The sequence below is a fragment of the Andrographis paniculata genome, unplaced genomic scaffold (genome assembly GCF_009805555.1).
Source record: "Andrographis paniculata isolate CXL003 unplaced genomic scaffold, ASM980555v1 Contig79END, whole genome shotgun sequence".
NCBI lineage: Eukaryota > Viridiplantae > Streptophyta > Magnoliopsida > Lamiales > Acanthaceae > Andrographis > Andrographis paniculata.
This window is the reverse complement of record NW_026137616.1, coordinates 2785008-2803151: the sequence shown is the minus strand read 5'-3', so window position 1 is coordinate 2803151 and position 18144 is coordinate 2785008. Positions and strand designations below refer to the sequence as shown.

Below are 18144 nucleotides of genomic sequence, written 5' to 3'. Positions count from 1 at the left end.
AGTGTTTGTTTTGTACTAATAAATATTTAGTGCACGCTACAATACCTAACATTTTTCACCCAAATATGATTGGTTTGTTTTTATTTCAAATAAAAATCTATGCTTTGTTTACATTACCTATTTTCTTTTAATTTGGTGCTAGCTCCTATTCAAACAAGGTGTAATATTTATTTTTAACACGAGTTACTATGTGAGTAGTATTAAGTAGAATAATTTAGAAATTAGGTGATGTGATGAAGAGAGAAATATATATTTTATTTTTTTATTTGGATGATACGAGGGGATAAAGTGTGGAGTAGCGATTAAATATAATTAATTATTTCCTATTTAGGAAATATTGCAGGATGTTTGGGAATAAAAAAAAAAAAAGAAAGAAATGTTGCATGGTGTTTGGAACGGAGGGAGTATTATTTATTTTTCAAAAATCATCAAATCAAATATACATTTTTTCTCATAAAACATCATATCAAATACTAACTCTAAAATTTTCAGTAAAACACCACTAACCTTTTCACATATAACATTAGTTAAAATAATATTTTAAACAAAATAAAAAAGCAAAACCAAACAAAATACTCCATCCCTTCTATAAATAAATATCCATTTATTTTTTGTACGCAATTATATATATTAATATTATATTGATAAGTAAAAATAAAATAAAAATAACTAAAATAACTTTATTAGTATCGTGTAGTATAAAAGTAATGAAATTTGTATAATATATTATAGATTGTAAAAACATTTGTAATGTTAGAAAGACAGTATAATTAGCTGAATAATTTGTTTTGGGATAGACCAAAATAAATAAATAAATAGATAAAATTAGATTTAATTTTATATAAACATAATCCCTATTCAGTATAAAGAACCACAGATTAATTAATTTCTCTACAACAGAAGGGATCATAAAATCCAAGAAACTGAAAATGTCCCTCCTTTAAATCAACACTAAAACATCATCTACACATACAATATATATATATATATATATTACCTACAAAGAAGTTGTTGCTGCTGTATGAAGATTCTGTGTACCATTTGATCTGATCATCACATCTTAAATTGTCTGTCATCTTCATTCTATCTTCACTGCAACTCTCCCACAGGAGCTTCATTCAGCCACAAGAAATGAATGAATTCGTAGAGCTTCGCGCTTACGCTGACCTGCCGGGGAAGAAACACATTCGAACAAAATTTTCAGCCTTTTCACAAGTCGAGGAGAAGCGATTATTAGCTCGGTTTTAGGGGCACAATGTTACCTTGTACGGCGTGGGGTTCAATCTTCTCATGTGGTCGGTTCGCATCTGGTCCAGTTGTTGGATGCATTGTTCTCTGATCTGATTAAGGGGCGGTAGATCTTCCCTCGGTTTTCCTTCAGAACAAAAAGATCGAACAAAAAAGATTAAAAAATGAACGGGTTGGACACATATAACTGTGACTTGAATTTATTGCTTGTAAATTACTGGAGCTTCCCGGCCAATAACACTTCATAAGTTCCTCCACGCGTTGTGGTATCACGTAAGCTCTTTTGGACTCGCTGAACGGATGGCGACATAATATCCGTTGGCCCGCCTGTTTAAAAAACAACTGGAAAGTTAACAGAGCATGTTTGTAGAAAAGATGTGATAAATGTTTTCAGTATGGGTGGGTACGGTTCGGAGATTTGCAAATAGGCAAGTACTTGGTATTTGAACTGAAATAAATAAATACTCGAAATCGCGAATCGTATCTGAATCAAAATTTTCGGTTAACCGAAAATATTTGCAAATAATTCGAACCGAATCCGAATAAAAAACTAATTAAAATTCTAATTAAATAAAAATATTTGCAAATATTCCGAACCGAATATAACTTGTTAATATAAATTTTAAGATATCATAATATAACTATATAAATATTCGGTTCGGTTAACCGAACCGAAAAAATATAAAAAACCGAAACTAAAAACCGAATCGAATCGAACAAATATCAAATATGCCGTATTTGTATTCGAACCGAATTTGGTCGGTTAATCAAAAATTTGATTCGATTCAGCCGTTCGACAGTTCAGTTTGATTTTTTTGTCCACCCCTAGCTTTCAGCACAGTTGCTGCTTTGTGCGACACAAAATGCGAAAATTTTTATTATAGCATTGTGATGTAAGACAAAAATAGAAATCGATACTTCTGGTTGGATTAAAAAGGTGTAATTTTGACAGCAAACATACAACGAACGAATCCACGAATCGAAAATATTCCACAGGTTATTCTAAATTCGGAACCAATGGTGCAATATATCACCTCATCTTCAATAAATCACATTAAATCATTTGTCAACCCAACAATAAATTATATAAAAAGCTATAAACTAGACAATACCTTAGGGGGCGATTCATTCTCCCCCGTCATAAGGTCTACAAGAGGGTAGCCTTCCTTCCCGTAGAGTCGATAACATCTCTTTTTGCATGGAATGGAAACCTGAAACTAACACATAATGCATGTCCTTCCAATTAAAACCACATTGAGATGCCAAGAGGATTATCCGAACCTTCGAAACATCTTCAGATAGCTTGATACGAGGCTGATTATTTATTTCGACCAATTTGAAGACAACACCAAGGGCGGGTTGAGCATAACAAGTGACCAAATGAGTTCCTATTCCAAATGCATCAATTTCATGACCCTACCAAATCAGGAAGAACGAAATATATATTATTTGCGAGAGCTTATTAAAAACATCTTACAAGCTTCATCAATGTTCAGTGTTTTGTTAATCATGATTCAGTAAGAAATTTTGCAAGTGTTTTGCCGTAATATAGACATGATAGTATAAGTTACCTGCTTATTCAAAATTTCCAGAGTTTCTTCATTGAGGTCGTTGCTCGCTGTAATGGCTGTCTTCCCAAAATCCGGCACTTTAAACTCCTTCTCAACAGCCTGAAAGAACTTCCGCGTCTCGCATGACAAGTATGCAATGTCACCCGAGTCCAGTCGAACGCCTCCAGCTTTATAGCTGCAAAACAAAACCAATATATGTTAACTGGTTGTCTGTCGAAATATGAAATAATCAAACTATAGGACATACCCAAATTCATTCAGAGCCAGGGCCACTGCGCAAAAATTAGGAATACCACTTCGCATAACCTGTTTGTATGAATTATAAAAGCCACGTCAAAACTGACTATCCGTTAACATTTTTTTTGCATGATGATATGTTTGTGTTTAAAGTTAAACTATCCATATGTGGACAAAAACTTGTCAGTCACTTCATTAATCAATGAGTGTGAAATAATTATCAAGAAAACAATCATATCTTATCGTATAGGAAAGATCCATTCCCATATTGATGGTAATCGAGAAGCTCACATAAATGATAGGATGAAAATGAAAAAGAAAAGTGGAACAAACTTAAATTGAAATCAAATCTTGTTATGGAGCCAAACATGCTATTTCGCTCGATTATAAGTTCAGAAGAAGTAAAGCGTCTTCATCCAAGACATGAGTACAGTAACAGATGATTAATATTTCACTTACGTCGTAAGTATCAACAAGGGCCAGAAAGTTCGATGGAAATGCCAGAGCATACGAGGCAAAAGCAGCTAACTCACTTGGATTTGTTTCACCAAAAAGCCCTCCCAACGAATGAGACAACTGCAGAGGAGCAAAATATAAACTTAAATGAATTAGAGCATGCGCGCCATAGCACATATATATATATAGCTATCGAAAGAACAATGTTCATCACACTTTTAACTTTCTCAACCAGGTCCGAACCAAGCTCACAAAATCCTCACAAACACGCGAGCCATCACAGCTTCTCAGCAACTTCTCCGTGATCTCATCAGGGCTCTGAAAAATCATTTGACTAAGTAATGTATACGCTACATGAAACCATATAACTTGGAACAAACAAAATGCGGAAAATGAGTGAAATTAGAACAGAGTGTGTACCAAAAATGAGCTGACGTAGGCATGAGAATGCGTCCCCCGAAGCGGTATTCCAAATAGTTTCCCGGCAGCCACATTGCTGAAAACACCCCCAAGCAATTAGAATAGCGGTTTTATGTTTAATGCTTACTGAGATCTTTCGGATATATTTCTAGACACCTATGATTTTTATGTCGATCAGAAGATGTATGTTGACTACAATCCATTCTAATTCTTCAAATATTTTTTGCTTCGCCTTTTCGAAGATACATGGATTGGAATGTAAGGAATAAAACTCTTTCTATGATCACCTTGTTGCATCGAATCCACCCATATAGCAATATTTTGATGCTCCTATGCCCCCGTCAGGGCCCTGCACAACCACAAGACAAACAATTATTCGATATTGTGTATTTACAATTAGTATGGAAAAAATGGAATGGGGGAAAGAAAATCATATTACACTACCTGTGCCCTTCGCAACCCAAATTCAAGAAGAAGTTTGGATTTCCCAGCAACAAACCGATGTCGCGCTGCATTTGTCGCAACTAATGATGCAAAGTTTATGAGATTAACAAGCGGGGTCTCGAGCAATTGAACCACCTTGTACGACAAACAAAATTCTGTAATGTATTGTAATAACTAACACAGAAAGGTAAGACAATTAATGAGAAAGTGCTCACGGCTACAGGGCCCTCGATCCTCATCAATGGTATCTTTGGAAAAACGACAAATCCCTCAGAAATAGCATGTATCTCCAAATCTGAACAATCTATGCCGCGAAGATAGTCAAAAAAGCCAACCTAGAGATATACATTAACTGTTCACAATTAGCCAATCAGTTCAAAGAATACTCTCTCTTTTAACAAGTGATTCGACACTTACCTCGCACGAGGAAGGCAAAGTCGCCTTGATGAAGGCAATATCATCCTCAGTAAATCTAAAATTCGCGATCAACTTTACACACTCTTCCAACCCGGCGAAAACAGTGTACTCACCACCAAAAGGATTTCGCCGAAAATACAAGTCAAATCTGAAAGACAAACATAACATTGTAAATAAAAAAGACCTTCAACCCTAAATTAAGCACAAATTCATATCCAACAAAAAGTCATAATGCATTGATCCTATCATTTGAAGCAGATATGACCTAAGCTGATCAAAGTTGGATCGAATCACTAGCAAACAATTCTATTGTCTTCTTAAAAGAGTACTTAGAAACGACAAAAATCGAACATATACCAAATCTAACATTCCTCCATAACCATTCAGAAAAAAGCTTCGACAATCAAACTCTGTCTCCACTTCTAAAACAATCGATTACGATTACAGCTCAAACATAAAGCAGAACATAAAATTCACAGCGTAGAAGCGTTAACCGTTCCCAAATTTGATGAACGGAAATACAAAATTCTAAATCGTAAAAAGGTATCTTACACAGCACGTTCCTTGTGCTTCCCGGCTTTCCAGTACGCATACGCCATGGTGAACTGGTAAAGATCCGTGAGGAGGGACGTCACCATGGGATTGGTCGGCCCATCGATGCCGACCGCCGCCCCCGCCCCCGCCCCCGCCCCCGCCCCCGCCCCCGCCCCCGCCCCTTTCTTGTTCACCTGCGGCCCATTCGCCGCCGTGCCGCCTTTATAATTAACCTGCTGCCCGTTCGTCACCGGCGCAGCCATTTTCTGAAATTTACCCCCAAAATTCTATACCCGAAGAACGATGAAATCTCCGTCCGTCCGTTCCTTCCTGGAATAACAATAACAATAGCAATAGCAATTTTGCGAATCGAGAAGGTCCGGGGATGTAATAGCCGTTAAAAACGAGGGGAGGAGAATATATAGGGGGAATCCATTCAATAGATTCACTGGACTAAGGAATGAAATGTATGCATATGTGTGGGTGGGGTGGGGTGGGGTGGAAGATTAATAATAATAATAATAATAGTAGTAATAATAATGGAAAATGGAAATTTTGATGCCAGTTTGGAAATTTTAATGGCCTTCCAACTACGTGAGGGACAAGATAATTCTTGGGAACTCCCTGGAGTCGAGATCCCACGTAAGATACCACAGGCCGAGCGGGGACGAGACGTGCTGCTCCAATTGGTTCAGGCGTTCCGCACCCGGGAGCCCAATGGAACTACAAATACTCGCTTGGAGGCGGCGTGGACCAGTGAGGTTTGTATATTTGTACTTTTTTTAAAAAAATTTATTAAGCGTTGGTATTAAAGTATTCAGTGAAATAATTAATTTATATTCATTGTTTATATAAAATAAAAATGAAGAATATTTATATTTTAATTTTTAAAATTTTTAATTGTACTTTTTTAATTTTTAAAATTATAAAATTTTTGTTATTAATTATTTGAAATTATGAATGTATTATAAAATATTTTTTATTAACTTTAGATGTAAAAAAAATAATAATAGTAAATGTTTTTATTAAAAAAATATGAATATTATCAAAAATATATATTGTATTTGGCTATGAAATATATTGTTTATTCAATATTAACACAATATAAATACAATTCAAACTAACAACACGTGATATAAGGACAAATAATACTTTTACATCTCATAGTTTTTGTCAACTATTTTTATTTTTATATGTTCCATTTTATTTGTCTTTTTTATTTTAGAAAATATAATTATACACTTTAGTTATATTTTAAATTTTATAATTTATAATATTTTAATCTTATTATATTATTTAGTTATCTTAATTTGTACTTAGTTTTATTAATATATTAATTATTTTTATTAATATACTTTTTAATTACGATTAATTATATTTTATTTAAATTATTGTATCTACATTAAATCGGACACAAAAGGTTAGATGGAAGGAGTATATAATTTATATGTCAGTGCATAGGACAAGGACAATTAGAGCACAACGTATAAATACAAATAATACATGAAGTGTTAAATAAAAACATGTAATTATCGGCACAATTTAAATATTAATAAAAATATAATCTTTTTGTCCCAATTCAAAATATATTTTTTTACCATTTTCGTATATCACATTTCAAATTATTCTTGTTCAATTTTAGAAAAAATAATTTTACATAATACCAACCTATTATTAAAAGGGAACCAAACCATTATTTTTTATATTACCCTTCAAATGAGTATTGATACTGATTTGATCGAGTCAATATCTTAATTATGTAAAGATATACTCCCTTCGTCCCGGAGCCCTTTGGGGCTTTGCAGTAAATTAATGAATAATATTCCCCCGTCTCAAAACTATAGTTTGAGTTGTCTTTGGCACGAAATTTAAGAAATATTGATATTATATTGGTAGTGAGTAAAAAATACGAGTAAAAGACTTTTTTTGCCTTTGTGAGTGTATTAATGTAAAAAGTAGTGGCAATTGTGTAATAATAATGAAAAAGTAATGGTAGTTGTATAGTGATATGATTATTTATGAAAATGATAATATTGTTTTGGGACGGAAAAAAATGGTAAATATAACTATTGTATTGGGACGGAAGGAGTAATATTTTATTAGTTAGTGGAAGTGTATGAGATGTTTTGACATTTTTGCCCTTTGACTTTAAGTAAAAAGTAATTGTATGTATAATAGTATGTTTGTAATTTAGGTAAAAGTCAATGGTATTTTGATATTGGTGTATGATTATTTTTACTAAAATAAAAAAGAAATACTTTGGAATGTGACGGACAAAAACGGTAAAAAAGTACTTGGAGTTGGGACGGAGAAAGTATTTTATATATTTTTACATAACACAATATATATTTTATTATAAAATATTATATGTTGAGTTATAATATAATATATATTATATTATAAATATATTATGATAATATATAATATACGTTGATTAGCTATACGAATAATAATTTTTTAATAAATATTTATAAAAGAAATTAATAATAATAATAGTATAATTTTTTATAGAAAAAATACTCTCTCAATTTCATATAATTTGTTATTTTTTAAAAATATAATTATACATTTTAATCAAATTTTAAAATTTATAATTTATAATTTTTTTGATTTTAATTAAACTATTTAGTCATTAATCTTAATTTATACTTATTTATATTAAATCATAATTATTTTAAATAATATATTTTTTTAATTATTTATTAATTATATAATACCTATAACTCTGTGGTTAAGCTAAATGGAACAATTCAGTTATATTGCATAAAAAAAAAATAAATAAATAAAAATGAATGCAAAACTTCAAAGGAACATAAATTGTGGTTTGACATACACGTACCTATTTCCATCAATTTTGTAGGGTTTGTTATTCTTTTATTCATTTCGCTTTCAATAAAAATATACTTCATCCGTCCTAAAGAAGTGTCTCGTTGAAAGTTGGTATCAGAATTAAGAAATAATAGTATTCAATTGGGTATAAAATAGAATATAAATGACTAAAATACCTTTTTTTTATTATAAAGTGGGGACCACGGCTATTAAATAAGGAAACAATACAATTATTTTGGAACGAAAAAAATGGAAAAACAAAGACAAATCTTTTGGAACGGAGGGAGGGAGTATCATTTTATTTAATAAAATATCATATTAAAATCATATTAAATAAAGATCAAATCAACAACTAATTTTAAATCAATTTTAAATTATAGTCAAACAAACTTTTAAACTAACTCCATTGCAAATTCATTTGTATAACATTAAAAAAAAAAAAAAAAAAAAAAAAAAAAAGAAAGAAAACCCACAATTTTATATATTGGGTAAATAAATCTTTGGATCGATCGATAAGGCAATCACAAATTTCAAATAAAAATTCATATTATTTATTCTTTTATGATTTTTAATAAAAAAAATATAAAATATTATATCAAAATACTATTTATATAAAATTTAAATCAATATCAAATTTCAATAAAACAAATTCTTTTAAGTTAGTGTTCTTACTTTTTTTTTGTAATTTTATATGTTGCGTCCATAAACAAGATATGTTATTTTGATAAGAGTGAAATTTGTCATTTTTAATTAAGTCTTAGATGATTGTATGTATGCACATTTATTGATTATACTTTTGTAATATGCCTAATTATATGCGTATAAAATTGTTATACATTTCGTTCTATTTGAAAGCTTAATTTGTTAAATATGAAAAATTGTTTGATTTAACTCGTTAATAAACTATACCCAAATGATTTTTAAATTGAGTGTATTAGGCTCAATAAAGCTAGATGGAAGAATACATTTATGGTGTTCAGTAAATTAACGTTTTCAATTACTTTATTGGATCTAAAAAAACTCATTTTTATATTAGCTTTTTTATTTTAATTATTTTTATTCCTTATATTTCAACATATATTAATATATTTTTTTTTATTACACTATTTATTAATTATTTGAATATATTTTTTACTAATAACTTATAAATTCATATTTATAAATTTAAAGTAATTATTTTTTTATATGTCAAGTATCTTATTTATAATTTTTTTTAGAATAAAAATATTAATACTATTGATTCATTTATATAGTATTTTTATCACATAATATTTTAATTAAAAATGAATATAGTTATTTAAAATTATAAATTTAATGTAAATATATATTAATTAAAATTTAATCTAATAAAAATACATATACTAATGATAATTGTTCTTTTATATTTATACTATTTTTAATAAAAAATATATATATTTTTCGATAAACTTGCATTAATTCTTTACAAAATATTTTAAAAATAATAAAAATATATATCTTAATAAAAATTTTCTAATTTTTAAAATTAATAATAAAATTCTAAAAAAATCTTCCCAAAAAAAACTCAACTAAATATTTTGAAAATAAAATATAAAATATTCTTAATTATCATTTTACGTATAAATAACTAATATCAAATTATTGTTTTACCAAAATACTTTAATACAAACATAATCAGTTAGTTAAACCATCAGATAACAACTATCAGTTAATAACTAAACATACCCTAAATATCAATCCAATATTTATTTTGTGTTTGTTTGGTTGGTTAGTATTTTTGTTAGTAAAGTCGGACGCATACTTGTGTGTTTGTTTGGGGATTGAATTTTAAATCCACTGTTCATCCCATTTTTTTCTTCCAAAAATATCAAATCAAACACTTATTTTTTATTTTTTATATTACGCTAAAAATCAATTTTACATTCAAAACATCACATCAACACCTATTTATATCACATTATACAACTATTCAAATTCAAAATTTTTACTATTCAAATCCCAACTCAAAATCCAAATCCCAAACAAACACATCCATTAAATTTTCAATCCAATATAATAGCTTTTGAATATGATATTTTCTATGAAATATATATTGTGCTAACAGTGTGTTTGTATGCTTCTAATTTATTATATTCTCTCAAAAACTTTTCAAAATGGGATATATTTATAATTTCCAAAATTATAATGAAATTTATATAAAATAGGTGTGATGATGATACGGTATATGAAAATTTTGTACCCATTTTTGTTATGTCCTACTCAAATTTAATATAGTACTATTTTCTATGTTGATTATAATTACATAAAGTCAATATAACATAATGCAGATCATCACTAAAGTGTCAAAGAAGAGATCAAAGTCGGTCGCCGGTGCTGTGCTCATCCGACCAAGTCAGTATGATGCTAATTTGATTGGATCAATATATGTCATGACCTATTAAAATAATTATTGATATATATATTTTTTTCTTTCTTTCCAATCGAATTTCTTCTTTTAATGAAAAGATATTACAACTACTTGCATAATTATATTTTACAGAAGTATCAGAAGCAAAATTGATAATTTTCGAATCATTATTAGGTAATTTTATTATTGATGTTTAATATGATGAAATATTTTGAGATTTGAAAAATTTAAACGAAGGCTCTATCCATGGAACTTGTTAAAATAAGGAAAATAGCAATTGCAAATCTGGAAAGATTATTTTCAACTATAATTATCATCAAGAAAAAATTACAAAATACTTTGGAAGAGTAATTATTAAATAATTTTTTTGTTACTTTTTTTAGAAAGAGATGTGTTTACGAAAGTTAATATAGATGCTATTGTCGGCCGATACCAAAATATAAGATCTCGTTGTGAACATTTATAACTATTTTGATGTATAAGTGATTGTTAATTTCAAATTTCGTATTTTTCTGATGTAAATTTTTGTTGATATATTTATTTATTTTTATTTTAATTTAATTATAATAATTTATCGACCCACCAAATTCAAAATCTTAAATCTGCCACTGGTCATACACATAATTTACAACGTATACTCAAATATAATACTCCCTCCGTTAACCTCTAAGGGTCACATTTATTCTTGTGTCATTGTACTTAACATTAAAAATATATTTCTATTTGTATAATTTTTTTTATAAATATTCTTCTATTAGTATTATAAGAAACTAAAAATATTTTTGCAATTTTTCTTAATTTTTACTATATTTTGATATAATAATTAATATCAAAAGATCAGTAGAAGTATAACATATGATGTATTATAAATATGCTAATTTATGTATAAATATAAATTGATTACCTGTATAGCATATGCTGATCGTGATCTGTTTAAGTCAGCATTATGGACCAGCAGCTAATCCATGCCCATCAAAGTCATATTCCCCAAAATTTTTGCATCATTCGACAGAGCTAACTAAGGGCATATGTTGTAGTTTGTATTCACAGAAAACGCTCAAAAAAGAATGATGATGCTAGCTCTTTATATACTCTAAATAGACCAAAGCAGAACACATAGATTCACAGATATTAAGACACACAAAGGAGCATGCATCGACCATCATCATCATCAATTGCAGCTTAATTTAATACAATGGTGTTTTGTCAGTGTTACCTTTCTTTCGTCGCCAGAATAGCCTCCTGAAGATGCTCCAGCCTCGTCTTTTCCTGCGAGGGACAATGTCCATGGAAGCAGCCGCCTTTCCGCGTTCACCTTTGCGGTTAATTCCATTAGTTGTCGCGAATTTGTCACAGATCTTGACTGCTGCATTGGCGACAGCAGAAGAGGTGCAAATGTTAGTTTTCTTAATATCTGCATTGGAAATAGGAGAAGTAGTAATTTTTTTGCTGTCCTCAGCGAGCATTTTGTCCAGTAATGACGATCGTTGGCTAGTGTTTCTCTGACTCGATGACGGGCTGGTACCAACAGAATCGTCTGGTTTAGACAAGACCTTATCAAAAAGAGCCGCATCACTGGGTGAAGCTAGTGCTTTCAACTGCTTCCCAAGATTCAGAATGGTTTCTTGGCATTTCGCTAATTTTTCTGAAGCGGTAGTAATCTCCCAATCCTACACGATAATGTTGATGAATAATCACAAGATGCATGCATACAATTTTTCGCCCTTCTTTACTTAATTTCTTCAGATGAGTATTCTTAAACTTACATTTTCGAGCTGTGTTTCCCATTGCTCTCTGTGATCTGGAGCCTCGATGTTTGTCATGCTGAAATTACATAAATTTTCAATCAAAATCCGGAGGTATGAGCATGGAAATGAGAAAACAGTATGAAAGTCTACCTTTCTATTTTCGTCTGTAGCTCCCGACATGTTTGTTCCAGTGTCATACACAAGTTATTCTTATTTTCCAGCTTATCTTCCAAACATAAAATCGTTTGGCATGCCTTTCTCCATTCATTATTGATATCCATAAGCTGGGCCTCGAGGTCTTCTTTCATCATTTTTTGTTTCTCAGACAGATTTCCGCTTTCTCCCTTTGTTTGCTTCATAGTTTCCATCTCTGTGCGAAGATTCTCAACCGTTTCTTTATATTCTTGAAGTTGAGTCTCGAAGCCTTCGCCCTTCGCAATTTCTGATTGAAGCCTCCCTTCTAAATCTACCAAATACGATTCATTGTTTTCCTGATCATCGTTCCAGGATTTGCCTTTAGCAAGGTGAAGTGCTTCATTGCATGAATAAATCCTGTTGTAGCTGCTCAGACAAGGAAGTGCAGATCCACATTCAACTTCGGCATCACTCGTTGACTCATCCCAGTCGAAATAGCTCCTCATTGCATCCTTCATGCTGGACACATCCTGAATGGAAAAGCAGTGGTTTATTACCCATTCTAAATTGGAAGCCACTTGCTGAGTAAACTGTTCTAGATCAGCTGTTCCGTTCAACAATTTATTGCAAGTTGAAATGAGTTGCTGCAAAATGGGTGAGAGCTCGGCAATTTTCCACTGAAACACTCGAACAACGTAACCTGCTGAGTTTTCTGAATTCTTGTAAGACAAGGGGCTGTCTTCCTTCCCTGAGAAAGATTCTTCGGCTCCATTGTCTCGAGATTCTATATTTAATCCTTCGAGTAGCTCGATAATTTTGTTTATTGATGTGTTCACAATTGAAGGTAGTTTCTGGCCACTCTTCTTCGTTTCCAATGCATCCAAATTTACCGACTTGCTTGGTGACATTGTAATAGCAGCAAGCCCATTTCCGGTGCAGGATGGATCTACCTGATGAGAATTTCCATTGCCACAAAATGCAAATTTGTCTTCAATATTGTGCGCCAAAGCAAGTTTCATATCATCTAATACTTCATGAGGATTTCTCCGCGATACTTGGGAGTGGTCTAAAAGTATTTTCACCATGTCACTCAGACACCCCGGAGCTATTCTATTGGCTACTACATGCTCGGGCGGAATTTCCTGGTCCAGGATCGACGGTTCTGATAGTCCATCATTAACTGAAGACAACATACAAGGCACAGATGAAGAATGCAAATAGGATGATCTAACTGAATTATTGAAAATTTCGTTACCTATCTCGGAAGAATGATGGGAGCTTCTGGATGGATAAGAGACAGAGACTACTGCAGCCTTTTCCATCTCAGCAAAGTCATCCATGAGATTTATCTCAGAATTTCCCATACTTGTGTACGATGAATTTCCCAGTTGTTTCTCGTTTTTAAAATGCTCTAGCTCTGATATCAAACCAGAAGCCCAGGACTCAGCACAGATGGCTTTGTCCTCACTGCACATTTCAGATGAAGCAACGACAGAGTGGTCCTGCAAGTGTTGTAAATGTCTGACTGGTTCTTCAATATTCTGGCCCTTCAGGAATTCTTCAGCCTTCCCTTCAGTTTGTGATAATCCGGGGTACGAATATAAATACGTAGATTGGGGTTCACTGGATATCTTGTTAAGACCAACTTTGAGGGTCCTGTTTTTATCTTCTAGTTTGCATGTCTTCGGAGCCGGGATTTTGATACTCTTGGTTGGAGGGTCATGAACCACTTTTACGCAAGATTCCATAGAACTGGTTGAATAGGGATTTGATTTTATTCTCTTCGTTTCTACTTGATGCTTTCCAAGCACCTCCACTTCACTCTTCATCTTGGCCAAAGTGGCAGGGCCAGGCAGCCGGTTCCTGACAAGAAGACGCAGCCTCTGGCATTCCAATTCCAACTTTCCAATTTTCCTCACATTCTCCAGGTGTTGCTTCTGAGCTACCTCAGCTGTTCGGCGATTGAATTCTCTCTCCTCATTCCGAATGTCGAGCTCCTTTTCAAGAACACAAACTTCATATTTCAGAGAAGCGTTTTCTTTTTCAGTGGCTTCTACTCTTGACATAAGGGCTTTAAAATCAACCTCCAAACGGGTTCTGTAATTGCTTAAATCTTCTATCACCTTGTCCTTCCCTGAGAGGGCTTTAATGAGCTGTGTATTTTCAGCACTTAATTTGGCAAGCCTTTTTCCCGACTCGGCTAACTTGTCATCTAAAGCAATCCTCACTTTCTCAAATGCCTCTGATGTCTTGATCACAGCACCATGAACTCTTTTCTCCTGCTCTTCCCGAACAAAACGTAGTTGCTGCATGCATTCCTTCAACGCTGCATCCAAGTGGTGTATTCTTTCTTCAGAAGAAGCTTTCTGCTGCAAAACCTTCTCAAGTTCTTGTTTCAAAGATCTTGTTTGTGCCTCTGCTTTTTCCCATCCTACATGCATATACAGAAACTAGAATGTTATCATAATGAAATGTCAAATTGAAAGAATTTGAGAACTTCGGTGGAATATCAGAGTTTGCAGTGAAAACTGATACAAAGATATGTTTGATATCATTGCTATTGTATGTCACCTGCAATAGCTTCTTCTGCAATTTTCACCTGCTTCTTTGCAATACTATCCTTAGCATGACACTCAGAGAGGGCCGATGAGAGTTTTCCTTCTAGTGTTTGGAGCTCTCTTTCTAGTTCAGCTTTCTCACTCTGAAGTTTCTGAATCTGCAAACCAATTAAGTAAGATTTTGCAGATACGGGTTATGCACATGCACGCATACATGCATGTGATCAGCAATAATGAACAAATTACACTAATATAGAAACACAATAATTTCAGTTGAAATGAGTACCTGACCTTTGCAAATAATTAGAAGCTAAAAACACTGATCAGGTAAAACTATAATTTTAGTCACTTTAGTGACACTCACTATTTGGTCCTTTAGATGCAGATAGTCTTGTACATCATTCATTGTCACTCTAATAATCTTATATGACATTCACATGCTTATAAAGGGCTATACCTATAGAATTATTTAAAGAACTAAAATAAAAATAAAAAAGTTACTCACAAGACAAAAAGTATAGTATTCTTTATTCAATATAATTGCAAGAGATATTTTGCTCAAGTACATATGATAAAGTTATTCACTTTACTAATAGTGGTATGAGTGAGTTGGCCACAGTTGGACATTTTGTTTTTTCTTTTTGTTTTTATGACGTGGGAACCTGCAGCCACTACTCGAAAGAAAGTGCACACTAGGCAAACCATGTGTGGCAGGTGACCTGAGGCATCGGGAGTTTGAACCCATGACCTCATGGTCACACGTCCAACCCTCACACAAATGGACATTTTGTTAACAATATACCTAGTGGTCAAATTCGATGATTGTATTTTCTTGTCCTAACAGTCTTACCCTCCTGTAACTAACTAACCCCAAGGATTTAGGATTGATGTCATCAATTGATGAAAAGCAATCATAATGGGAATTCTGAATTATATATATATATATATCACAAATAGATCTTGCTTTCAGCAAAAGCTGATATGCCCACACTGCAATATTAATCTCTATGTTACCAAATTCACCAACTTGAAGGAGCTAGATGCTTTAAGAGAAGCATTTAAAATGGTCCCCTTACACCTGGTGCCCAAATGAGGCAAGAAAACTCTAAAGAATCTATGCCTTAAATCATCACCAAATTCTAAAATAAAAGTGCCTCAAAATGTATAAATCTTCACAACATCACTGCTCGCTAACCAATGCCATTATGAAGCAGTGACTAATAAATGCTACGATGAAACAGACAATTACTTCTTGATCAATAGCAGAAAGGAAAAATGTAATTGGCAGCATAATGATCAGGATCAAGCTCAAAATATTAAAGCTTTTAACTGCCAAGAAGAAGTGCCTCAGCAGCAAGGCTACCACGGCCCACCGGAATAACAAAGAATTCCTCAAGATTTACCACATGATATTTTAGTTCCTTACGCAATCGAATACCCAAAATATACATCTCTATCGTCAATTAATAGCAGTGGTCCCTTGGTATTTACTATTTAATTTCCTCAACATGGAGGAAAGGAAGATTGATAAGGGGAATTAAAGCAACTGGACTTTCATTCATTTGGGGGAAATCTGCATTCCCCTTGACTGAAATAAAAGCATTCCGCCCATGATGGTTAACATAGTGACTCAACAATAGCCAAAACAGAGCAGAGCAGTCATGGCACATTCATTGCTGAGGCAGAATTCATTATTTAAAAAAAGTTATTATACCAGTTTTAGGCCCATAGCCCCAAGTGACACGATAAGGCAGTTAAAATAAAATAAAGAAAGACAGAGAAAAAAAAAGATCCACTGTTAGCCAAACCTCAGTAACTTCTTCATTTTTGGTAAACGAATAGTTTCCTTTGTCAGCTACTAAGGTCTTCTCAGTAGATCTCTTTTTCCAAATCCATGACTTCTGATCCATTCTGTTTTGAGATATATTCCAGAATTCCAACCTCTCTGGATCAGATTTCACAAGCCTTCGCCTTAAAAATCAAACGTCGATCTATACCAGCTACATTCTTCAGTACATACAAAAAAATAACAAAGAAATCTCAGAACAACCACAGATTCACGTTCAACCAGACTAGAATGAGAGAAATGATAAACAATTCACATACATACATAAAACTGGATATTTTACTCGTGCTAGTCAACAAATCTCACAAGCCAATAGATCTCCTAGATGCAATAACATTAAAAATATACAAATGAACAAACAACGAGCTCAGCAATCTGAAACTACAAACCGGAAATAATATAATCGCTGCCTACATTGTCCTTTCTACCTCGATTCTCAAGCAATAATATATAATTGAAAAATACAAGGAAGAAATGGAGCTCGATTACCTACCTCATTGAGAGCTCAGAGAGCGCAACAAGCGGAGAACTGGTCGGAGAAGAGCAGAGTTCAAAGTGCAAGTACTCCCTCTTCCAAATACATTACAGTCGTTGGAACGGTGAAATCTGTGTAGTGTGACTTTATATGCAATTCCGTCTCGGGATCAGTGAGACTGTGAGAGAGTAAAGTGGGGAGCGGGATCCAATTGTTGTCCGGGTCGGGTCGGCCCGGGCCGTTTTGATTGAACGTGACTGTACTTGAGCTTGAAACTGCCTATGCCTATGCGGGTCTTAGGTTGTGTTTGTTTGAAATTGTTTTTAGAATTTCTACTGTTTCATTATTTTATAGAAAAATAATATTCCTTCCAATCCCAGCTCAAATATTTTTTTTTTAACTATTTTGTTTATTCCACTCTAAAGTATTCATTTTCTAATAAAAATAATACTAAAATATTTTTAATTTTTACTTAAATTATAAATATACCATTACACGTACAATAACTTTTTATATAAAATTAAAATGCAAAAATATCAAAATACAATTACTTTTCACTAACGAATAAAATATTACTACATTTTAGGATGATGTAATTAGTAGATAATTAAGAATGTATTATGTAAAATAATTATTCTATCGTATAAATAATTATAAATTAAGATTAAGATAACTTAGTTTAATTAAAATTTTTTTAAAAAAATTAAAAGTTTAAAATGATATTAAAAGTGTGTAATCATTTTCCAAAAAATAAAAGTGGCAATATCGACATGGTACGTGGAACAGAGAGAGTATTATTTTTTAATCTATCATAAAATTTCAAATTGCCCATTTGGAGAG

General features: G+C 32.3%; 2 protein-coding genes across 3 annotated transcripts; both read right to left on the bottom strand.

Annotated features, from left to right (window-relative positions):
• Positions 1 to 814: 814 nt before the first annotated feature.
• Positions 815 to 5811, bottom strand: LOC127240349 (nicotinate phosphoribosyltransferase 2-like). The gene is made up of 15 exons (XM_051258978.1): positions 5346 to 5811; positions 4794 to 4941; positions 4592 to 4711; positions 4377 to 4511; positions 4220 to 4281; positions 3933 to 4008; positions 3729 to 3830; positions 3516 to 3632; positions 3067 to 3125; positions 2820 to 2994; positions 2530 to 2664; positions 2361 to 2459; positions 1467 to 1575; positions 1263 to 1375; positions 815 to 1167 (listed from the first exon to the last, which is right to left on the bottom strand). The coding sequence occupies exons 1-15, from the start codon at positions 5588 to 5590 to the stop codon at positions 1090 to 1092; spliced, it is 1773 nt and encodes a 590-aa protein (XP_051114935.1). The 5' UTR covers positions 5591 to 5811; the 3' UTR covers positions 815 to 1089.
• Positions 5812 to 11462: 5651 nt separating this feature from the next.
• On the bottom strand, positions 11463 to 17451 carry LOC127240680 (filament-like plant protein 7). 2 transcript variants are annotated; one of them, XM_051259482.1, is made up of 7 exons: positions 17323 to 17451; positions 16792 to 16990; positions 14997 to 15141; positions 13681 to 14856; positions 12441 to 13605; positions 12309 to 12366; positions 11463 to 12212 (listed from the first exon to the last, which is right to left on the bottom strand). In XM_051259482.1, exons 2-7 carry the CDS (start codon positions 16891 to 16893, stop codon positions 11730 to 11732), a joined length of 3129 nt encoding a protein of 1042 aa, XP_051115439.1. In that variant the 5' UTR covers positions 16894 to 16990; positions 17323 to 17451; the 3' UTR covers positions 11463 to 11729. The 2 variants fall into 2 exon arrangements, with proteins under 2 accessions (XP_051115439.1, XP_051115438.1); XM_051259481.1 differs by having other exon boundaries at positions 17319 to 17422.
• Between the last annotated feature and the right edge of the window lie 693 nt (positions 17452 to 18144).